We start from the raw sequence: 25,967 nt of genomic DNA on the forward strand, positions 1-25,967 counted from the left end.
CATCTGATTATTTTGTTCATTTTTTTTTCATTATGTTCTTCCTCTATTGGCCCATTTAATTTCAATTCTGTAACTACTTCTACATTATAATCACGATGCAACTTGATTTGCCTAATAATCTCAGCTTTCAAGTGTCTGAATTTCATTTTTTTGATAACACTAAGCACTCAAAAATCTCACTATTTTGTATTGACAGCAATGCATTAGAAACTGCTGCTTATATGCTCCCATAAACCCAATCTTCTCGTATATGCTCAATTTATATTCCGTGCATACCGCGTACTGCTCAAAAACTAGATTTTCATCATAAATTCGCACAAATGATTTCAGCGATCCACTCAACAGATGCATGTCTTGATGATGAATTCTTGCCTTCAATATCTCCCACTCAGTTCTTTAGCTTCAAGTTTTTGCCTATCCGTCATGCACAATATCTTGCAGCCACTTGTCGTAATAAACTCTCAGATCTACTTGTTTCTATCTCTCTCCGTTGTTTTCACTCTCCTTCTCTCGCCCTTCTCTTCCTTCTGTTTATTGGGCTATGCCAGTTTAAATACATGCACCCCCTGTAGAAGATATGACCGTAATCTTCCACACAGAGAGTGTGAATTACAAATGGGGTTACCTGAATGGGTGACTTCCATTTGAAATTTACACCCCCTGTGTAGGAGATTAAGGTCATGTCTTCCACAGGGGGTGTGTGGATTTTAACCAGAATATCCTATTCTTTCTCTCATCTTGTTCTCCAACTGTTTTTATTTTACTCTCAAATCGGGATCATATGTTTTAGTTTACATACAACATGGCAAAAGACCCGATATTTCGGTTTCCGGGCACATACTTCTAATCAAGGTATACGTGAGTAAGGAACACACACCATCATATGGTTCGTTGCCGAGGCGTATATTCGACGACAAGGCCCAATGAAGTCCTATGTACATCATTCATTTAGCGGTAACATTATCCAGTATACAGTGTTGCCTGAGGGCAGCACAGAGCTCTATTGGGCTTCTGTAATAAATTGGAGGGCAACCCAATTACAAAGTGTCATTGCCAAGTGCTTCATCACATAGCTGCCTTGTGTCTTTTTACCGGTGTACTCATCATACACTTTTGACCCCTCCCTTTTTATTTTCCGCTGTTTATTAATTTGCATATTTCTCATTCCGAATAGACTCATTTTACAATATTTTGATACTTTAGCAGCTTTTCTTTTCGTCATTGAAAAGGCTTTTTTCTCTAATTGTATTTTAAATGTCCTCTGTGGCAAGAATAGATCCTTTGAAAACATAATATGAGAGTTATTATTCTAATCCCTGTGTCTAGTATTTAAAACATACATTGTTGGGAGTATCTAACCATGCCTTCATATAATAATGACTGGTCCCTCCAAATCTAAGTTAGTAAGAGAATAAACCAAAAGTTTGAAGTCATATAAATGAAAGTGCTTTTGTTAGGAGGCTGACTCCTTCCCTCTCTCCCTCTAAAGTAAGTTATAAATGTTAAAAATATCAACCCAAAAGATCAACTTTATATGATTTTAACTAGTTTTTTAAAAACATTATCAGACTTTTTTGATCCTTCTCCCTAACAAAAGTTTATAAAATATCATAGACCTTTTGGTTTGTTCCCTAAGCTTAAATGGAAGTCATCTGATGTATTTCAGTCTGTGCAGGTGATTTCTAGATATAGCAGGATTGTACAACAAATCTTCTGTTTGGTTTACCATTACTATACTCTCTACTATCTTATCATAACGTAGAAAATCCTCCACCTGGACTTCCCTTTTTGCATCAAAGTATTCATTTCTTTCATTTTGTTCATTTTTTAAAGACCTTCCCTAAACAGTTGATGGAAGCGATAGTAGTATCTTTCATTTCTCTCGCATTGACGATGCCATATCTGTATCATTTTAATGGTCATTTATAAAATCTATAAGCAAAGCAGGTATCACCTTATATGTCTGTCCAATGATCACAAGTATGTCGCATGTTTTTTTTAAAAACCTTCTGGGGTCACCTATGTAGGGCAATTATATTCGCACAAGTTACATAAGTGATTCGATACTGTTCGGGGTATGGTTAGTGAATCAGGAAAGACAGCAGCTTGATAGAATATGTATTAGTATATAAATGTACCAAAATGTCACCGTGTGTGCAGAATTTGACACTTCAATGATTTAATGGAGGTACACGGCAGCCATATTGGAACCCAAGTCTCCCCATAAAGCCCCTCAATTATAGCAGGCTTAAAAGCATGGCCCTACTGGCAACACTTAGGAATCGCTATTGCCTACACCAAGGAAACAATACTCAGTCGACTTGTGCCCGTATTGTGTTTCATACCAAAATTTTGGCCTCGTGTGGGAGACGACGAGATCTTGACGAGATAGTTTGACAAGAAAACAATTTGTAAATTTACTGTATGTGACAATTTTGCGCGTTAAATGAGGGTGTAGAGTTGCATTGTGGGTTAATGTTGTCCTTTTTTATACATATTGAGAGCGAGTAATAAGGTGAAATATTTTGATTGGAGTAGTAAAAAAATATTGAGTTTACCAGCCGCTGACATGAATATTATTTGATACTGAATATTAGACAAGCTGGTATATATGTGTTATGTGTGTGAGTATGCATACTTCACGGTCAATTGGTAGGGAGAAATTGAATTACCCATAAATGTGTAACGCTATACACCATGGTGTGTTTTGTGTTACTCAAATTTTTCTTGCCAATTTTATGGATGAAGCTCATCTATGTTTGGGCAGTATTATCATATATTGACTTCAGGTGTTGGTATTCATATCTCGCCATTTGGGATGACACAGGGTGTAGCTTTTACAGAAAAAGGATAGAATATTTTTGCATAAGAAAAGCCGGAGATGGTGATAACAGTTTTTACCCCTCCTCAAAAAGCCCCACTCCATTGGGACATATTCACACATCCAAGCCACACCTTCCAGTGTTCTAAATATCTGAACTGCAAATTATAATCAAAAACATTTCTTTTATCACAGTTGGTACATAAAAGTGTAGGGTAGTTATGTATGGAAATTCCTTCACCTTTGGTTCAAACAAAATTCATCAGAAAATTTATCATACCATGAACTTTTTAAGTTTTTATCATTTCCAAAAAAGTGTCACATCTTTTTTAAACGAACCCTTATTTCATTCGCTAATTTAAAAAAGCAGCTTAATGCAACATATTTCAATTATTGATAGTGATTTATTTTGGAACTGAGTTGCAGTAAAGTTAAACTACAAACCTTCCATATGCCTTTGGGCAACACTAACAATTACACGATCATATATTTATTTTCTATATCATCAAAATTTTAAAAACCCAATTGAATTGGGTTGTGATCGTTAAACTTCCAACCCATCCTCTTCAAGTAAAAGCCGTCAAAAACTGAGTACATTTCGAAACAATTATGCAACATGTGAGTTTGCTATTTATCAAGCAAGCAGCGACTTGCTGCAAAGTCCCAGATCTGCATGCAAGGCGCTGTACTTTGGTACCCTGTGGCATATTGGATATATCGACATCTCACATGACAACCGCTAATGCACAGTGTAAAACAGGTGCCAGCGAAACCAAATTAGGCCATATTAAAAATATTGCTTGTTGGTGGTTTAACATTGCAACCGGAAGTGTCAGGTTGTGGGTTTTTTTTGGCGATGTGATTGTGCTATCGGTGGTGAAATTGTTGGTATACATGTATGGACTTGCAAGAGTTGACTGACTGTTCTTCGGTAGTTAAAAAAATGATGGCAAGGAAAAGAGGTCCCATTATGACTTATTTTTAGGTATAAAATTGGTTCGTTGGACTGTCAATATTTATATTAAGTTTGCAGAGGTTCTTTTAAAGGGAGTTCTGGATTGAATTTGGTTGGGCTATTCCAGTTGAAATCCATACAAGACAAGACCTTAATCTCTCACACAGGGAGTGTGAATTTCAATTGTGGTTGCCAGAATGGGTTGAAATCTACACCTCTTGTGTGGGAGATTAAGGCTGTGTCTTCCATAGGGGGTGTGTGGATGTCAACTAAAATAGCCCATTGCTCAAGGTAAATATGTTAGTTGTTTGTCCTGTGTCTTGGGCATATATTTGTTACACTATAGTGTACTCAAAAACGAACTATTGGATGAGATATGAAAAATATAATGTGTAAATTCCATTGATAATAACTGTTTTGTGGCCTTTTTTTTTGTAAGAAAGCATTTAAATGTGAGTGCGAAGGTAATGGTCATTGGGGGTGCTTTAACATGAATTTTCATTTTTCTAAGTGCACAGTATGTTGGTAGCATGTTCTGTCATTCAATTCTGTCATCTATGGTTCCTAAGGAATTGTGTTAGGTTTTTTTGAAATGATCTGTACCCACCAATAACATAGTTTTTTTTTTTATCTTTCTTTGCTGCAGATGATCACACTCGTGTTGTTCTGAACGATTCAAGCAATGCAAGCCGGTCAGACTACATCAATGCAAGTACCATTGTAAGTATTGAACACAAGCAATCATTTCAAATCATTGACGATTCTGCTGAATTATTCAAGACACACACACTGAACTATCGAGTTTATTTTTCACCTATGTGTACTCTGTATTATTGTTACTGGTGTACCAAATGTGTGTTGTGATGAAAGTAAATCGGAATTGGAAGCAGCAGAAAACCAGAAGCTGATACATTCAGAAAAAATATTTTAATTAGATCATTCATTTATTAATTTTACTTGCATTTAAAATAATTTTGGCCAATGTTGCATCTGGTAACAAAATGTTAATGCTATCTTCTGAAGATCGCACACAATGATATGTATTGAGGAACATAATGCTTGTACAATGCAATGCACTCCTAATGACCACCTATGAGCCAAGGAAGTGCTCAATATGGAAAATATACCATATAATATACCACATGATAGACAGAAACAAGCAAGGAGTTTAGGACCATGATAAGGTATCACATATATGTCCTGTCAGAGAGAAGATATACAAGTATCAACCATGAATACTGTATGCAAATGAATCTGATTTTTAACATTGTACATTACTAATTCTCAATCGTATGTATTTTGTTTTTCAGACGGATACCGACCCAAGGTCTCCTGCCTACATAGTTTCACAAGCCCCCTACCCACCACTCTAGCAGACTTTTGGCAGGTTAGTATTTACCCCTCTCCTGCATAACCCCTCCCAAATAAAATGCAACATCCCATTACAAATGTCAGTATTAACACCCCTACTTGTGTATAGAAATGGAATCTTCCCATCCTACTCTGTGATTCTACTTGAATCTATAGTTAATAGTCCATTTAAATGCAATGTTGAGATTTATATCGATTCAATCCTAGCGATATATTTTTCTGCAGTTTTATTGAAAAGTCATATTGTTTGCATTACTAATACAAGCATAACATTATCCGTGCAATGAAAATTGAGTGGGTTGCAGGATTTGGTAGCAAAGGCACATCACATTTTGTTAATTTGCATTTTTATGAGGAAGCGAGGCAAGAGGGCACAGAAATGCCAAGAAAAAATCGATCGCATCTCCAAGATAGAAACCCATCTTCATCTTCTCATCAGAATTGCGGTGCCAAGTTACCAAACTTATATGCATCACAACTTGGTTGTTTTCTTCCTCTCGAAGAGAGGGTGCGCACCGCCCCGATATACCCGCCCAAACCGGCTAGGACGATGGAAACCTATACCATGACGGAGCTGTTAAGCTAACCTTTTGCCGTGTGTGTACGGAGTAGCGTCTGCGATGGTGGCTTGATATTTCAGCCGTGTAATCTAAAGCTTGCCAAGATTTGTAGTCATAACAGTTAACAGGTTGTTCACCTGGGTGATAAGGGCAAGGGAATGAGATGGCTGTATGTAGGAAAGCTCTATTTAGGAGACATACCAATAAATTGCTCAACACACACTATGAGGGTGCTGTTGATGACTAGAAGTCAAGTTACCTCTCGTTGTGAAAGATTCAAGATACATATCTTTATGAGAAAGAAAATACTATTATAATGTCTGAAAATGACCGGATCATTTAGGTCTATACTACTTTTGAGAAAATTACTTATTTTCCTCTAAATTTCATAGCTTCACTTTTGCGTTCCAAATATAATTTGCCTGCATGTCTACATATGAAGGTTAATCATAAATATAAGACAAATTTTTCAAAATGGTAAAGATGACATTCAGTAGTTTCTTGTAAACCTAGTTTGCAACTCTGGAATTTGTAGGATTTTACCGACGTAGTGGAATTTTGCTTTATAAACACAATTTTTAACACTGCAAGATTTTACCCATTTATTGCAATTTTGATCAGTACACACTACTTTTTCAAAATGCTTTGAAGTAAAAATACACTCAAATAATCTTACGAAAATACCTTTACAAAAATTTAATTTTGTCAAATATGCCATTACCATCAACACCATTATGTGAAGTGTCAAAGTCACATGGCAACAGTCGGGCATCAAGTACAACCTCACATGCTGTCTCTAGGGTCTATAACCTGTATAATGTCATCAAACTATACAATATTTTCATAACCGCGCAAAAATGATACGCTTTTCGTTAATCTTGGCGCTCTATGACATACGTCAGTAGTGCAATTCCCAAATGTATTTTCTTCCACCATAATATCAAAGCTAACCTTGATTTACGTCAACGAACGCTTTGAAGCTGTAACTTTGATCCAACGTTAACAGGCTCAGGAACAATTTTTCATGAAAGCGTCTACGAAAAAAACTGACGTTTATCATACTGTAATAACAGTGAGAACAGATTGTCAGGTGAAACGGTACACCATATTTGAGAAATAACCGGGAAACAAAGAAAAATAGATTATGAAACTTACCAAACATGCTTCTAATCTTGCTGTGATAATACATTGCAAGATTACAGCTTTGGAAGCCAGTGACTCTGTGGTTAAAACCTTTCAAAATGAACAAAAATATAATCATCAGTTTGAAACTTTAGAAATGTCAGATTTTGACACGCGTCAAACTCGATACAGTTTCTCGAGTAGGCAGTAGCTTGTACTTCATCTGCAATTTTAATATAAAACTAGAAAATCTGTACAGGGGTAGATAATGTCTTTATTATGTGAGTAGAAATTTTGATGAAGTCGTATCGTGTTCACATTCCAAGATGGAGCGTGGAGACTAGCGTGGCAAGCTCGCTTTCTCATTAAAAGAGTTTGTTTCATACGCATTTTATATAGCAAGCAACAGGTATATAGCAGTTATCAAAAATGGTTTGAATTTTAAAAGCACATACTCTATAATTTTTTTCACTGCATTTTGATCTATGCTATTTAGTATGTTGAAAATGTCTGAATTAGAATGTTGTCAATTCAGATACACAATGGAGTTGGATATTATATCGCATAACAAGTTTGATGGTATTGCGGCAAAATGTGACATTTACAATTCAAAAATGTATGGACGTCATGCACCATTGAATGTGATTGATGAAATGAAGAATGATATTGTCGATCGAAAGAGGTGGTGGATTTTGTATTGTATCTCACTACAATTAATGATACAAGATTTGTAATGATAGAATTAACATTTTGTGTGAAACCTGAGTTTGACCCATTCCAATCAAAATGGTGTGAATCCTGTTTCCTATTTTCCCTGTTGAGTTTCAATTCAATTTTTAAGGGGCAATCATATTTAAAAAATTAAAAATACAGTTGTTTTGATTCTGGCATAAAATTATATAGTTTGTATTTAACTTGCCCATCCAATGTCGGAATTTGATGCGGATTAAATCAAACTGCCACTTTTACCTTTTTTTCTCAATAGGTTGCAATTATTTTAAAAAGTGCAATTATTCAGTTTTATACTTTTTCTGTGTGATCATGTTGATGCAGCCATGTTAATTCCATGGAGCCATGCAAGAAGCATCTCCCTACTGTATAGCATAGGAGATGATGTTGATCCAGCCATGGTTATCTCATACAGCCAAGTAGCATCTCCCAACACTATAGCGTGAGGCAGCTGGAGTATATATTGAGCATTCCTTGATTTAGCCATCTCATCTGATGGACAGCACTTCATCTCCTCACATAGATAAGCCCCACAATTGGTATGTTTATAGTTGTGCTTGTCATCTTGGAAAAATCATCATCGCCGACATCAGCCGTCTTTTATCCAAGCAACGTCAATACTTTTTTTTCTTATTCTGCGATGATTGCGAACCATCAGATTAAAATGCGACAATGACGGGAGAAAATTACGTTAACGCTTTGCCGCATGTGTGGGTTGAGGATGAAGTGAAAGTCTGCTCTATAAGATTAGCATTATTCATTCCTTTTATGTAATGATGAAAATAAAACCCACAATGTTGTATACATTCATCAATTTTGAGCACTCTGATAATAGTGCATATAATTAATCCTGAACCTGCATAGAATATTGTATTTTTATAGTAAATTGTCAACATGTTTTATTAATTCAAAAGTATTGACAATCCGGAGCTATTATTTAAATCAAATTATTCCTGTCTATAAATACATATTATTATCTCGTATAGCTTAATTTTTGTGATTAACTGCAAACTTGCCCCTCTCTTTTTGTCTTTAACAAAATTTTCCTTTGAACTAATGCATCAACTGCTCAATACCAGAAACCCATGTCTAGTGATTTTCTGTAAAAACCTACCCCCATGTGTTGGATTTGTTGTAAACAACAGACCCATTTGAGTGAACATCCCTGCATACTTCAACATGGAAGCCCCCCCCCGGCTAAGTAGGACAAGGTACTAGACCTATGTGTAGTGGTGTTCAATTTCACGCAAAGCATGCTGGGAAGGCTTGATTTCCTGGTGTGGTCCGAGTCATAAAGTGTAGTGCATTACTTATCAGGATGTGAAAGATAAACCTGGTGAAGCACAACAAGTGTTAAGACGACAGAGATATCAGTTGCATTAAAGTGATGATTTCCAAAGGCAATCTCTCTTACAAGGTATATAGATGAATACGAGATGCATCAACAGTGAGATGATGATATAGCCTTTGTTTGACCTCGCCCCTTTATCCTTGGTTCAATACGCTTCAACAGTTTTATGTCTTCCTTTTTGGGTGGGCGTCTAATGTTCCTCGAGATCAATTGACACTTTGACAGTCAAGAAACAAGTGAAATTTTTTGTGAAGGGGTGGGTGGATAAGTTGTTAATACCCGTTTGCGATACTTCCTTCCCGAAAAAAAATTATTGCAATGTCATTGCCACCTGAGTGAAATAATGGATTGTCATTGGAGGCTCTTACTCCAAAATTAGCAAATATAAATGGAAAATTTTTCATTGAATTACGTAAGGTTTTAAAACTGTTGCTTTGTTATTGAGTTAAGCAGTGGTGTGAGAGTTCCTCTTTTCAGCTGATTTCCTCTTATTTTGTTGCCAAAGTTTTAGCATTTCTTTTATTTTCAGCCCATTTTTTGGCATTTTTACCCCTGTTTTACGCTGTTTTCAGCTTTTTAGTAATTTTCTTCTTTGTGGGTTAGGATTCTCACATCCCTGGTTATGTTGTTGTAGTATTTGATTTGATTTGATTTGATTCAGCATGTTAAAGTATTTTGTGGTCCTTGTCAAGTTTTTTCTCAACCATAATAAAATGAACATTTCTAACAATTTTATCTTTTTTGTTTTATTTTTATGACACAGATGGTCTGGGAGCAAGGGTCAGTGGTTATAGTAAATCTGTGCAAGCTTACAGAAACAGATGTCGCAAAACATAGGTACTGGCCAGAAGAAGGAAGCGCCCTCTATCACATATATGAAGTCCATCTGGTGTCGGAGCATGTATGGTGCGAAGACTATCTTGTGCGCAGCTTCTACCTTAAGAATCTCGAGGTAAGGATAGACTATTAGATATATATGATAATAGTGCAATCATTATAGTCATGTGATCAGTTTGTAGAGCATCAAACTAGTTAACAAAAGGTTCTGGTATAACACAAATTGTTTGATGTTGCTCATTATTTGTTGTGAGGATAATTATGATAGAGTAGATTTCGACATAATCAGGATATTCCATGTTTGATGATGAATGCCAAGTCAAAATTCCATAGTGATCAAATCTACTGTATAACATACCAATAAACTAGTAATTTACTCATCAATATGAATATAACTTGTAGCTAAGGTAGATATTCCTTCATCTCATTATTTCTAAACTTTCAAGACAAGTGCTGCCAAAATTTGCTTGGACGTCAATTTGGTCCAGTATCGGTGACTAAAATTAAGTGATGCTTAATTCTCTCTACACATGACATATTTCAATTTTTTTAACTCTCTTCACGCGGGTGTCGACTGCAGACGACAAGTTTCTAATTTTTTTTTTAATTCAAAAATTTCAGAACTGTAAATTATCATGACCATATTTGGAATCAGCATGAAAGATGCATTAAAATGGGTACAAACAAGCCTAGTATTGGTTCAGTGGTTCTTAAGATAGCTCTTGATACTTTGAGAAAATATCTCAAAACTTGGTACTTTTTGCATGAAAGTACCTGTTAGTGTGCTACACACAGTGGCGGCGCCAGGAATTTTTTTCCAGGGGGGCATTGAGGGGCAAAGTGTATTTCAGGGGGGAAAAATCAACAAATTTTGCACAAAATTACCGCAAAAAGGTGAAATTTTTGTAATTTTGGGTTTTTACTGGGGGGTGGCAACAGGGGGGGCAAGAGTTCTGACTGGGGGACATTTGCCCCTCATGCCTCCCCCGTGGCGCCGCCACTGGCTACACATACCAATCCAATATGTATGTATTCAAATCTTTTGATTGACCCTTGCAAATTTTTGATAATGTAGTGATGAGAGTGTCTGACTAGTATATTAGAGATCCTAAGTTTGATTTATGCTCTAGGAAACCAGTTGGTCATCATGAGAGAAAGTTAAGTTATTTTCAACAACTCCTCCTATACCTTTGTACAGGAGCCAACCGTTGATAATCCGTGATGAATCCACACTTTTACTATAGCGTATACGCGAACGCGAGCGAGACTACGCGTTACGCGAGAGCGCGTAAAATTCATCATGTTTGGAACCTGTGTGCGTATGCAAGCTTTACAAATTAAATTCAGTATTTTTCAGCGGCTAAACATTGCAGTTTTATTCTGTAGTTTTATCCCAGTTTTATTGCTGATTTTAACAGAAAAATCATCGAAGTTTTTGTAAGGCTGAGTGGCAATGATTAACTGACATTCCTCATGAAATAATCATGTGAATTATACGATCTTTAGCTTCTTTTCGTTGTTGAAAGGATTCAATCATGTTTCACCGTTGTTCATCACCGTTTAACAACTTCGCGTCCGGCAGCGTCTGCGTGAGTTTACTTCGCTCGTGCAGCTAAAGCTGCCCTCGCGAAGTAAACCACGCAGACGCCGCGGCCGCATCGTTGTTAAACGGTGATGAACAACGGTGAAACATGATTGAATCCCTAAATGTATAGTGCAGCAAATTGCAGAATGAACATGTATTGACATAATGAAGATTATTTACATTGCTTGGAATTTTTCTTTTTAATCTTACAGACTCAAGAGACTAGAACAGTTACTCAATTTCATTTCTTGACGTGGCCTGAAGATGGTGTGCCACCTTCTCCAAAAGCAGCTCTGGAATTCAGAAGGTAACAATTCTGATCACCATTCATCAAACATAATAGCTTACAAATATTCTTTTAAACAAGCAACTTGGTATTACGTGTGTGAGGTCAACATTAAAAGATAATGATTCATGGGTGACCTTTGACACAAGATTTTGGATGTACACGCAGTACTACCAATATACTTGTCTTCAGTCTTTATGTACTCACTGAGGCTCAAGTATCAAAATGTTGCTTGTTTAAAACTTTGCATCGTATCTCATTTCATTATTATTAAATCTACATAGTAGTGCCTGGTGTGAATAATTAACCCATATAAAATACAGGTTGTTAGGAGATATAATACTTATGGTGGTAACTTAAGGTTTTGTACATGGATTTATGGTTTCTATTACATGATTATTATGAGTTATTCCAGATGAATATTTACCTTCCAAATGAAGTGCCAAATTGGAATTTAGGGTCTGAAGAAAAAAAATTAGTGGACAATTTTGAATAAATTGCACCATCAGAAATTTTATTTTTTACTGGCTGGGTGCTGCAATTTATATCTTATTGTTAGTTTTCATTCGGAATGACATTTCATAGGGAACATTGCATTCATCTGGAATGGCAAAATTTGGTAATCAATCCTTGCTGTACATTTTCTTGCTCAGTGAACGTTATTGAGGGGCAATGCAGTAAACATTTACAGTGATAACATTGCAGTAGAGTAGAATACTTATTCACAAGCAAAGGGGTTGCACAGCTCCCTGGTTACTGGATCACATACATTTTGCAGTGATATTACAGTAGACATTTTGATTATGGTACAGGACTCAGTTCAGTACAATCCAGTTGCCATAGCTATAATCGGATTGGACATCAATTTTTCAAGGGCAAATTATTTCAACTACCGGTAGTTATAGAATCCTGTTGAAGGAAGCATTTTTGCTTTCTTGTCATTCAGTAATGTTCAAAGAGCAAGTTAAGTGGCAATATTGTTTGGATAACGAATTTAGGGACAAGTCATTTTGAGTTCAAAAGCTGCATCTTTTCCGAATCTTTATGTAAACTATACAAACACCAGTTGATTGTACAAATGCAAGGGTTCAGGTCTCAAACTGCTTAATGGGGCCAAAGAGACAAACCGGGCTATTCTATTTATAATCCATACACCCCTGTGGCAGACATGACCCTAGTCTTCCACACAGGGAGTGTGAATTTCAAATGGGGTTACCTGAATGGGTGACTCCATTTGAAATCTATACCCCATGTGTGGGAGATTAAGGTCATGTCTTCCATAGGGGGTGTATGGATTTCAACTGGCATAGCCAATTGCATATGAGAAGTTTGACTTTGTAGAATTGTAGCAATAATAAAGTTGATCCATATTTTCAATGTAGAATAATGCAATAGATTGAAATGTGCTGATGCTGACTGCAATTAAAATTACACATCAACTGTTTGGAGCACAAAAATGCTAACTACATGAGCTGCCTGGAGTAAAAAAAGTGGTAAATGCCTTTATTTACCTTAGCAGTTACCCTTTTTGTGCACCAAGCAGCCCATGCAGTTGAACTTTTGTGCTCCAGCAGTCAAAGTACACTTATCAATGTAGTGCAAAATTAGTCTGACCCAGAGATCCAACAGTTTTCGTTTCATCCCATAGATGGTCCCCAGTTGGTCATGGAGACTTAAGTCCGGCAAATTTTACTCATGTTCAGCCAAGTATTTTCCATTATCACAATAAATTTGATTCCTGGCACTTTTATTCCAATTTTGCTTTTGCTTGTTTGTAAATCAAAATGTTATTTTTGCACATAAAGTATTATATTAACACTTTCCAATTTTGAATTTCACAATTATATTTTTTGCTAGACAGTGCACAAAATCAACTTTTGCATTTTTTTGCATAAGCTATCTTCATGATAGTTTGATTGTAGTGTAAAGAATTAATATACTCATACTCATGTAATGGAAGCATCATCTAAGTCACTAACCAAACCATAACTCATATGACTCACATAATGACTCGATCGGATGACTCACCATCAACTCACTACTCAAGTTTGCTGTGTTGAACTCACTACTCACTAACCAGTCGTTTAACTCACCACACTACTCACCCTACTACTACTACTACTACTACTACTAGTACTCACTTGATCGAGTCATTTTTGTGCTTATGCAACTTTCCTGCGTCATGCAGTTGCATAGTCACAAAAGTGATTCGACGGCGAGTTATTTCAGCACCGCTGTCAAGATTGAAGTGCGCCACCAAACACAGATCACCAGCTGCGCTCACATTCTAACTTGTTGCTTATCCAGGCAGCATCATGGTTCTACTAATTAGCCATTCATTAATAGAGGCTAACATTTACCAGAATTGAGTTGTGTTCATTTGTAATTTACCAGTGTGTATTTAACTAACCAACTAGATCATTGAGGATGTGGAGTCCTTGCAAACACTAAAATGTTTTTAAAATATAAATTGAGATAGTCTTCGCCCCATCGCATACAAGCCTGCACACACCAACTTCAATAATATTTTCAACTTCAATTCAAACAAATATGACTGTTTCACTGATGTCAGGGCTCATATTTTATGATTTTTTTATGATCATAATATATAGACCATTCCTGTTATTAGCACTTTCCTGCCATTAGTGGGGTGAACATTAATATAAATAATATTATTGTATGATCATGTGATACCCTTCTTGTCCTCCATTACTTATATATCAATGTTTACACCATGAGTGGCAGGAAAGTGCCAATCATAGGAATGATCTATTTAATTTATTATGCTATTAATGGCTTTCTGTAAGATTTATGCGCTATTTTCTAAGTACAATTCTTGTTAATTTGATTTAATGTCAAGTTGAAAAGAAGCAAACCTCGTTATAGAGCTATTTGAGTAAAACCCATACACTCCTATGGAAGACATGACCTTAATCTCCCAAACAGGGAGTGTGAATTTCATATGGGGTTACCTGAATGGGTGACTCCATTTGAAATCTACACCCCCTGTGTGGGAGGTTAAGGTTATGTCTTCCATAGGGGGTGTATGGGTTTCATCTGGAATAGCCCCATGTCTCTGCAGAAAGCCAGTGCAGTGTATGTTAGCAGCAAGTAGCCATGCATATACTGACAAATATAGCATATCATATTTATCAGCATATTTATGTTTTTCAATCACTGTTTGCTTTATGCTCATGCATTGGGTTTGGACTTCAAACTCATAATATTATTGTGATATCAAATGAGATGGGCCCACATGTTTGCATTGGTCTAGTTGGGAAGAATTGTATTTATTTTGCTGAAGGTTTACTTTATTGATTTATGACAGCAATCAGATCATATGAAATTTTTGTGATGCGATCAAGCAAAATGAGTCTGATGTCGGGGATACTGATTTTGAGATATAGCCAATAATAGTATTCAAATTCCTTTGTATTTTATTGTTTTGAGCTACACTAAAATGGCCATTATCTCTGGAACCATAAGTCTAATTATGATGGGGGTTTTCAGTAAACTAAAGCTCGGCATAATAGAGCTCATGTAATTAAATTGAAAACTGAATTTTGATCGACATCAGACTTCATTTTGCTAGATCGCGTCACATTTGTCAAAGAGTAGCCCAAGATGGTTTGATTGGGTTAAAATAAGATGGCTATATATGACATGAGAAAGTAAGGCCAAGTAAAATGAATAACATGTAAATCGTCCTTGCCCATTTTTGAAGATTTTCAATTTTCAAATATTTTTGTTAATTTTCTTATTTGCTCCCTTACTTTGTTTCTGAAATTGTTGTGAAGTAAAAACATGAACAGAAGTTCTTGGTTATCATTTATAAACACATTGCAAACACTTTTTTCAAGCTAGTGTGGGGAAATACCAAATATATTAGGGGCCTCCCCGTTTGTATAATACAAATTACAAAGCCTTTGCAATTGCAATTTTACACAGAAATAAATCGGCAATTTGGGATGATGTACATGTTATGTTTTTCTTGGCCTAAATTGAATTATTTGTCAAGAAAATTTTATTTGTTCATTTTGAGAGATGAGTTCAAGAAGGCTGTCTGCAATAGCTGCCAGGTGTCAGTTTCAGTTAGACGTGTACAATATAGAATGCAGAAATGATCAAATGTTGTTACGGCAGCTATTGCAGAGAGGGCCTTCTAAAGCATGGTGACTATTGCACCAATACTAGCCTAGCCGGGTGAGTGCATGACAGGCGTATAAACCATTTTGGTCATTTTGCAGGAGGTTTTTTTAGCATTTCAATTTGTTTAATTATTGCTTTTTAACCTTTCAATTATTTAATTGAAATTTAATTACCTCAAAGACTTAAAATAGCTTTTACTTATATTTTTAATAATCCGCTCAATCATTAACTCAATTTCACCAAAAATGGCATATATGACTATAATATTGCACTCACCCGTCAAATAATTATCATGTTACAGAAGAAAATAAGACAGTGTAAAAGAAATGGTACCATGTATTACACTGTTAAACATGCTGGGTAATAATGATTTTGAAGGTTATTATATCAAATCCAGTAGTAAATATGGTATATTTACTCACATTTTCAGCAATGTATCTATGATAATCTATCATCTTCTTCAGACTGGCAACTCATACCACTGCTCACTGTCCTTTGGCGACTGCCATAGAGGGCATGGTGATGAGTTGGTCAAAGATGTTATGTAACTTGTACACCACTCCTCTTTATTGAGAATATTGTCTCCTTTCCTCCTAATTCAGATAGCTTCCTTAAGCCATCTTGTAGTTTTGTCTGACTTTGGCCTGATCCCATTCAGTGTTGTGGTTTGTACCCATGACATGATCAGTGATAGCAGATTTGTGTTAATCCATGATGGAGGATGTTAGTCCACCCAAAGGACAAGTTAGATCCCCTTCAAAAAGCTGAATCAGTTTATGAAATCCCATACACGGATTGTCCAAAATCATACATTGGTGAAACGGGACGCTTTATTGGTGTATGACTCCAGGAACTTCAAAAGTTTGAACTTAAGTAATACACCAGAGCAACTTGCAAATCCTCCATCACAGATCAACACAAATATGCTATCACCAATCATGTTGTGGGTCCAAACCACAACATTGAATGGGATCAGGCCAAAGTTATAGACAGAGAGTCAGACAAAACTACGAGATGGCTTAAGGAAGCTATCTGGATTAGGAGGAGAGGAGACAATATTGTCAATAAAGACGCAGGGGCGTACAAGTTACATAATATCTTTGACCAACTCATCACCACGCCCTCATTGGCATTCGCCAAAGAAAGTGATTAGTGGCATAGGTTGCCAGTCTGAAGAAGATGATAGATTATCATAGAAACGTCACTGAATACATGAGTAAATATACTATCTTTTACTACTGGATTTGATATGATGAACCTTCAAAATAATTTTTACAACAATCCTGATGAACTTGTCTAAAGATGCTGGGTAATAGTAACCCAAAGCTTGTTCAACTGTCAACATCTCAACTATTGGTTAAGAATATTCCAGTGCACACATGTCTGACCAGGCAAAGTGCAGGAAAAAGGGTCCTTTTCACAGAATGAACACAAATCGGAATTTAGGGAAAGCACTTGTTTTCTAGAAAAAGATTGTTTTTAAACTTTTAGTTCGTGTGTTTAGGGGTCATTTTATTGATGTATTTCCTCGACTGATTTGCATCAGTACCATCATTCAAACATTATAAATAACAGAAAAGGATAAAAAATCACATGTAAATGAGGGGTTTATTCTATCAAAAACTTATATTGGTGATACCTTTCAGACAAAATCCTACTGGGGTATCTTTCAGATAAAATCCTGTTTAGGGGTGCAATTTGTTGTGAATCCTCAATAAATACCTATTCAGGGCTATTTTTGCTCAAACGAGCAAATCTTTGGTGGAACATGTGTACACTATGAAGCCAAATGTAGGGAAGTTGGCAATTGAAACTATTTGAAGATTAAAAATTGTAGCACCATTTCCCTAGGTTTGTAATATAATAATGATATGCATTAGCTTGGTGTAACTATTCAGATTCTTGACTTATAAACTGAGGTTTTAAAAATGATCTTTATGTTATATTGTAATCATGGTAATAGTATATTCTGAAAGTAATGCAAGAAACATTATAATGTTGTTGGTGTTGTTTTGTCTGTTAAATACATGAAGCTAAAATGTTTTGTTTTATTTTTGTGTTTAATTAATCAAATCAAATCAACTGTTACCTGTACAATAAAACAATGTCATCTTTCTCATAATTAGACTCATAATCTCGTACTAATGTCCACTCATATAATGTCTTTCTTACCAGTGTGATCTTTATAATGTTCCCAAACCAAGTAAAATCCCTAATAACCTAGGCCTATCTTCCTAATCTTATCTTTTCAGGAAAGTGAACAAGTCATATCGTGGTCGTGCTTGCCCCATTGTAGTACATTGTAGGTAAGTATTATCAGATGGTCATATAGCTGCTATAATACCATTCATATAAATATTGATGAATAATTCAACCAGTGGTATACCGGGAAAGGCCTCCCCCAGCTCGAATATGGGGACAAAATTTGTAATGTACCTCTGCACACATTTGTCCCGGTAAAGTAATTTTGGTAGCAGATCTTGTGGGGTGATTTTGCAATTTTCCTGGTATACCAATGGATTCAACTAAGATGTGATGAACTAACTGATAAACTTGTTCAATTTTAACATACAACAGAATGCTGGCATGTCTACCAAACCCATGACAAAGCTTTACCAAGATACATATTCCGTTTCATTTTTACCTCATGAATAACCACGACAGGAAATATATTGCATGTAATAATACACTACTCAAAAAAAATTCGAAGATCAGACACGTTTATTGACAATTTTTCAAAAACAGTATTGACATTGTAAATCAAATGAGTGTCATTCCATTCAGTAATATTCAGGCAACTGCACACTTGCTTTACCGAGTATTGAAGTCCTGTGACACTGAAAAACACTTTAGGTCCATACCATGAGAACAGACAAAGAAAGCAAATGAGGGTCATGATGGTGGACGTAGTGTTATACAGGGTGAAAGCGAAGGCTGTACCCAGTATGATACTGAGCGCTAATAATTTCCGTACTATACCGACACTGAACCTAATAATGAATTTATAATACCACTAAGTCATTCTAACTATTGAAAGAAATAAGTTTTTAAGCCTTCTAATTGTTTCAAAAAAGAGAAAATATTACAAAAATTGGATAACTGTTCCGCATATTGCATCTCGTGTGCATTTTACGTGTCCGGTTTTATGTGAATAGCCTTTATACATGTATCAGGTTACAAACGTGGTCATTTTTAAGAGCCATATGTTTACGATAGCATTCTTATTTGACAAATATCCTCCTCTTTTCCTTTATCTATAGTGATGGCGTAGGAAGATCAGGAACATACAGCTTAATGGATATGGTGTTAACAAGAATGACAAAAGGCGCCAAAGAGATCGACATCGCTGCCACATTGGAACACATACGAGACCAACGCCCTCGTATGGTCAAAAACAAGGCAAGTTACAATCAAGCGCAGCAAGCAAATAATGAAAATACATATCAAAAGTAAATATGTTTTATGGTATTCAGGTATATACCCGAGCCCTTCAACACCAGGGATAGGAGCCTGCCCGGTGTGGGGGAATGTGGGCTGAGTAGCTGAAATGTAACCAAAATAATGCTAGTTTTGCATGATTGTTCAGGAAACTTAGCAGACTGAAGCCCTCAGAACCACACCCTGTGGCAGGCTGAAGCCCTCTAAACCACACCCTGTGGCAGGCTGAAGCCCTCAGAACCACACCCTGTGGCAGGCTGAAGCCCTCAGAACCACACCCTGTGGCAGGCTGAAGCCCTCAGAACCACACCCTGTGGCAGGCTGAAGCCCTCTAAACCACTCCCTGTGGCAGGTTGACATACTTAAAGCCACTCCCTGGGCAAGCCATTAATATTAGTAGAATGATAATAATAAGTTACATAAAACGCTGGACCTGAAAATATCTTCTCCTGCATTAACCAACCCCAGGGTGAATTACATAAAAACATGAGCCAGAGAAAATCAAAAGCTACAAATTTTGATTTGAAAGTCACAATAAGTAATTTAATTCTAAGCAGAATGCTGCAGATAATGATAACACCAATGACATATGATGAAACTGGATGATATTGACTTCATGGAGCATAAAAACTGCCTTTGTTTAACCCAGGTGGTGGCCGCATTGCATTCTCTAAATTCAGTAAATTTTCATCGTCAATCGTGTAATTGAATGGGATTATTTTGACATTTTAAAACGCTTGAAATATCACAAACAAATAGGCCTATATTGATAAATAATATAAATACAAGCTAAAACCGTTGGGGTTCGATAATGAACCCTACAAAACTAACCGAGTATATGTAAAATGCCATACGGCCGGGCGGTTTCACAAGTTGCCGGCTCGATCATGTCATCCGCCGCCTGGTTTAACCTTAGCAGTTAACCCGTTTTTGCACCAAGCAGCACATGCTGTTAGCTTTTTTGTGTTCCAAACAGTCGACACAATGATGGGTAGTGGCAGTGACATGTTGATGATATATTAATGATTAATGATTAAACAACTGTTAAAAATGAAACCAGAATGCCATGTCAAAGCAATCACCTAACAGAATCTTTGTTTCCTTTTTAACTACAGGACCAATTTGAGTTTGCACTACAAGCTGTTGCCGAGGAAGTAAACGCCATCTTGAAGGCTCTACCGCAATGACCTAGGTCATAGGTCAAACAACTTGGGGGTCAAAGGTTGCACAAACTCTCAAGATCTGCCTAGAGTATACAGATGTCATCCATGCATATTTGTTCACATAGTAGCCATACAGTGAGGTCAGAGTTCACTGTACATGTACATGTATTCCATTTTTGTGGAGTAATACAATTTGTAGATATTGTAGAGAAAAGAGAAATTAAAATGTTTAATAATAAGTAACTAAACAAACAGAAAATGAGATTATGTTTATTTAAAATTGATATGAAGAAAGTGAATTATGGAGAAAATGCAAAAGAGACAAGCCATATAAAATGAAGTGTATAAAAGCTATATAACTTATTACTGTAAAACCAATGTTACTGTGTTATGTGTTGTTTATTAGTGCAATTCTGGTTCTGTATATTTCAAAAGAGATATGAACCTGTCTATTATGACAGATATTATATAACCAACAAAAATAATAATAATTATCCCAATATTTGACTGCAGATTATTTTATTGTTACTTAATTAGGCAAAGTATGTGTTAGACAACAGAGAATCATGAGATCTCACAATTCGTACATTCAGTGTGCAATTACGATTATATAGGGGACTTATTTTCAACAATCAATTTTGTATACTCCAACAAACTTTCCTGTTATTTCCAAAATTCACAACTTTATTGAGCGATTCTTCTTATTTATATAGTATTTATTTTCTCACAATTAAATTTTTGAAAACAAAAAAATGCACTGAATTTGGTCCTACTTTATTTTGGATCAAATTTTGACCTCTTATTGACAAAAATGAACGTGTTTGTTGCCAAATATTTTATACAATCATGGGTAAAAATTGTATTGAATGTGTGTGAGTGTGACACTAAAATTATGCTTGTAAATCAAAGCTCACATGGCTCAGTCCCCTGTATATGAATGTTGCAGCATGCATTATTACCCCAGCTAAAATGGGTTGTGTTTATCGAGAGGAGTCAAAATATATAATTCATGTGGTCCTGGAATAAATCAATACTGTCATTATTTATTAGGCAACCCATTTTGGTGAGAGTAATTGTACTATCCGTGCTTAAGCATTGAATTGGTAAAGTGTCGGTGGTGGAATAAAATATATGCTAAAAGACTGATAGGCAGTCATGTACAACTGTTTTACAACAAGATGTAAATTTATAAAGAACTTAAAAAACAAATGTTGTTGGTGTTGCTTGATGGGTAGGCAATCATTCACATGCATTTTTATAAGGTGCTTGCTCAAACTGAGCCATTACACTACTTTTAAAGTTTATTAAATGAAGTTTAAAAGTGAATATGCATTTCAATTGAATACCATGATAAGTGATTGATATTTCAGTATTAAGTAAATAAAACTTATGTCTGACTTTCGTCTTTTACATCTTTTGGAAGTTTCCACGAGTTCAGACTCTCATTTGCATATTTTTAATAAGAAAGTGAATGGAAAGTTGAATTTTGTACATGTGACTGTCCATTGTACGGAGTAATGAGATCTCAAAGCTAGGTGCTTCAAGCTGAGTTTAAAGCTCTCTTGCATTCACTTTATGCTTCATTGTACCATACATATTTGACATGGCAACATACGGCTGGCTATCATGCAGGCAAACATTGCACCTAGCAACTTTCCGTCTGGGTGCAATGTTGTTTTGCAAATTATCATCATCATATTCTCTTGTCTGTCAAAGTTGGTGCATTTGAGTCATAAAATGGTGCAAATATGTGCCAGTGTATGCAAACATATGAACATAGGGGCACACATTAATTAGGTGCAGTGGTGCAATGTTTTTATTCTTTACACTGTTCTGTATAGAGTATAAACAGGTGCATTGTTTGTATTGGATATATAAGCATAGCAGTGCACCACAATAATTTGATTGTGCCCCAGTGTAAAAATTGTTTTAGTAGTTCCATTTCATAAAATAAAATATCTGAATATAATTTGTGACCAAAAATAGAGCAACTAAGCATCGTTTTTGTGTGTACATAAAGTATATATTTTCCATCATTGTAAATTAAAGAGAGAAAAAGCTTTATGTAAGTTTCTGTAACTTGGTCCAATTCAAAAACAAACATATATATTTTAACTCAAGTTGGATTGAACTTGGTTTACATTAGCTTAATATGCTACTATGCTACACACCTGTCCCCGAGTTCTGTACAAAAGCATAAGTGGACATAGCAACCCCCTTCATTGTATATATGACTACTTTGCAATAATTAGGATTCCTTTTGGGCTTGGAGCACCTAGCTATCCCCTCGTATGCTTATTGTATAATCATGTGCTTGCATAGTGATCAATGGATATGCATATAGTTATTGTGTTAGATATTACAAAATGTTATATTTTATGTTATAGAAAGTGATGGACTTGTGCATATGAGCGGGTGGCGTACAAAAGTCAAATCACAACGTCCATCATTTTACTAATGTTAAATTTTGATTTAGCATCAAATATCATTTTTTTCATGAGCAAACATATCCAAAAATACAATTAGGTCTGACCAAAATAAAATGGAATTTAAATTGTCAGAAGTTATAAACCAATAAGCATCAAATTGTGTTTTATATCAATTAAATAAATCAAAAAAACTTGCCCAATAATGATATGCAAATTTCTGCTCAATTTTGCTGCTTCCCAACATCTATCCATCCTTCCAAGAAGAGTGCATATCCTATACGGAACCACTTAAAGCCAAGTACCAGTCAGCCATGATGGATCCATATTAGGCTATTCCAATTGAAATTCATCACCACCTGTAGAAGACATGACCTTAATCTCCCACACAGGGGGTGTAGATTTCAAATAGTCCCCTATTCAGGTAACCCTATCTGAAATTCACACTCCCTGTGTGGAAGATTAAGGTCATGTCTTCCATACAGGGTGTATGAATATCAACTGGAATAGCCAATTGGGTTTGAATGTGTTGTATGGTTTGATTACAAGATATTGTTAATTCACAATGATTTGCTGGAATTACATCAACTTTTTCTTATCATTCTAATAATAAACTAATGTGATTATAGCATGACATGGTTAAGTTTTTACAAAGTTCATATCAACTCTTATTAAACAAAACATATTTTAAGTTATTTCTGATTATGTTTTTCTATTTTTTATTTAATTTTCGTTTTATTTTTCTATTTTTATTTTTCTATTTTTTTTCTTCAATTTTTGATTTTTGTTTTATTTTATTTTCCATTTTCGATTTTGATGGTCACTGTAACAGTTGTGCTATAAAATGTACGACCTATCCCCAGCCGGCCTAATACATAAGACTATCTAAGGGCCTCACTGTCGCAACTTTACACTTCTCATCACAAAATCATACTGGTTTGTTTCATGTAATATTATATTTTCAATTTCCAATTATCGCTTGTACCTTTGTTTTATTTTCTATCTCTGTTTATATGTGTAATTGTTTGAATACTTTCACATTCCATTAGGACAAGATGTAATTTAATAAGCCAAATGTTCTAAATTGTATTATTTCCTTTATCGTTTTTTTTTACTTTTATTTCTTTTGTTGTTGATATTGAATTCTGTTGTCTCATAAGAAACTTGAAGTGAGATATATTGAAGTAAAAGATATTTTAATATCTCGCATTGTCAAGAAAATGGCAAGGCTGGCAAAAAGGAATTGGCCAAGTAAAATATGATCACTTTTAAATTACCAATACTAACTTTGGTAAATCATGTCATGCTAAATTTGCATTGGTGTATTATTTATTTGATACCAGATCTAATCCGTTATTCTTGTATCTGTGCAGTATTTATTGATGCTATTATTTTAATTGTGATATTTTGTCAAGCTTACAGTGCTATTATAATAAAGTACTAGGCATGGATGTCTAGTTGGTATTCAGCATTTAAAAGATTATTTTGTTTGTACTCTTTATTTGTGTTCGGCTGTTAACATGTTCTTAGGGAAATTATTTTATATAAATAGAGGCCCTGCATGAAATTATCGATTGGCTCCAAACAAAGGATTCAAGCCGGTGTCCTTCACCGTAGTTATGACGGAGTGCAGTCCATTCAATCAAATGTTGTCATCAACCTATTTGATCGTAGTGCAGGGTTATGTGTGTGAGACGAACTGGCACAGTAGATTGCAATCATGTTTTTGTTGAATGCATTTGAGTAGTCCGCCATATTTACGGGATGATACGTCACATGCAAGGCCTCTATACTGTATGTCTCAAAAGGATTAGTACCAATAGATGCCACAACTTTGCTAGACAATGCAGTGTCAAAATGACATTGAAGTTTTAACTTCTAATTGTGCAGTTTGTAGCAAAGCGAAAGATGGAAGTTAAGGACAACAAATTGTTATGTATTAATATTGTTGATGGTAAATTCAAATAACATGAAATGTGTTGAAGTGGGCGGTACTAATCATTTTGGACAGTTTGGTATTCTCCCAACTTGCCCCCCCTTCAGTAAGAAAATGGCTGAAACAGCCACAATGTTTAGCAAAAATGACCAACATGCAAGACCAATTATTATAATTTTACCCTATGTCTCACTTTGAACATTCTGGTAGGTACTAGCGACATATGATAATGTGTTATAGCTTCTGTATGTTTGATAAGTTGATAAAATGCAATAGTTTGATAAAACAGGTTTTGAATTTGATTGCACACGCAAAATAAGTCTAACAGAAAATAATTGATAATACCACAAGCCCCTAATGACCCGGGTTCACGGTTCACCACTGCATCAGGGGTAGATGACTGGGTGATATGCAGGTAGTTTATCAGTCACTGCATCAGGAATAGATGACTGAGTGATGTATACGTAGTTTATCAATCACTGCATCAGGGGTAGTTGAATGGGTGATGTGTAGGTGGTTTGTCAATCACTGCATCAGGGGTACATGACTGGGTGATGTGTACGTAGTTTATCAATCACTGCATCAGGGGTAGATGACTGGGTGATGTGTATGTAGTTTATCAATCACTGTATCAGGGGTACATGACTGGGTGATGTGTACGTAGTTTATCAATCACTGCATCAGGGGTAGATGACTGGGTGATGTGTATGTAGTTTATCAATCACTGTATCAGGGGTACATGACTGGGTGATGTGTACGTAGTTTATCAATCACTGTATCAGGGGTAGATGACTGGGTGATGTGTATGTATTTTATCAATCACTGTATCAGGGGTAGATGACTGGGTGATATGCAGGTAGTTTATCAATCACTGCATCAGGGGTAGATGACTGGGTGATGTGTACGTAGTTTATCAATCACTGCATCAGGGGTAGATGACTAGGTGATGTGTACGTAGTTTATCAATCACTGTATCAGGGGTAGATGACTGGGTGATGTGTACGTAGTTTATCAATCACTGCATCAGGGGTAGATGACTGGATGATGTGTATGTAGTTTCTCAATCACTGTATCAGGGGTAGATGACTGGGTGATGTGTACGTAGTTTATCAATCACTGCATCAGGGGTAGATGACTAGGTGATGTGTACGTAGTTTATCAATCACTGCATCAGGGGTAGATGACTGGATGATGTGTACGTAGTTTATCAATCACTGCATCAGTGGTCGATGACTGGG

At 35.8% G+C, this 25,967-nt stretch overlaps 1 protein-coding gene across 1 annotated transcript in view; it reads left to right on the forward strand.

Annotated features, from left to right (window-relative positions):
* Positions 1-24,271, forward strand: part of LOC140151070 (uncharacterized) — a 531,056-nt gene extending 506,785 nt beyond the window's left edge. The window contains 8 exon segments of the mRNA XM_072173269.1: positions 4,423-4,496; positions 5,087-5,126; positions 5,129-5,163; positions 9,673-9,861; positions 11,544-11,638; positions 18,019-18,072; positions 19,027-19,165; positions 20,320-24,271. Coding sequence (XP_072029370.1) covers positions 4,423-4,496; positions 5,087-5,126; positions 5,129-5,163; positions 9,673-9,861; positions 11,544-11,638; positions 18,019-18,072; positions 19,027-19,165; positions 20,320-20,391 — 698 coding nt within the window. The 3' untranslated portion in view covers positions 20,392-24,271.
* The last annotated feature ends 1,696 nt before the right edge of the window (positions 24,272-25,967 follow it).

Source organism: Amphiura filiformis, chromosome 4, assembly GCF_039555335.1.
Source record: "Amphiura filiformis chromosome 4, Afil_fr2py, whole genome shotgun sequence".
Taxonomy (NCBI): domain Eukaryota; kingdom Metazoa; phylum Echinodermata; class Ophiuroidea; order Amphilepidida; family Amphiuridae; genus Amphiura; species Amphiura filiformis.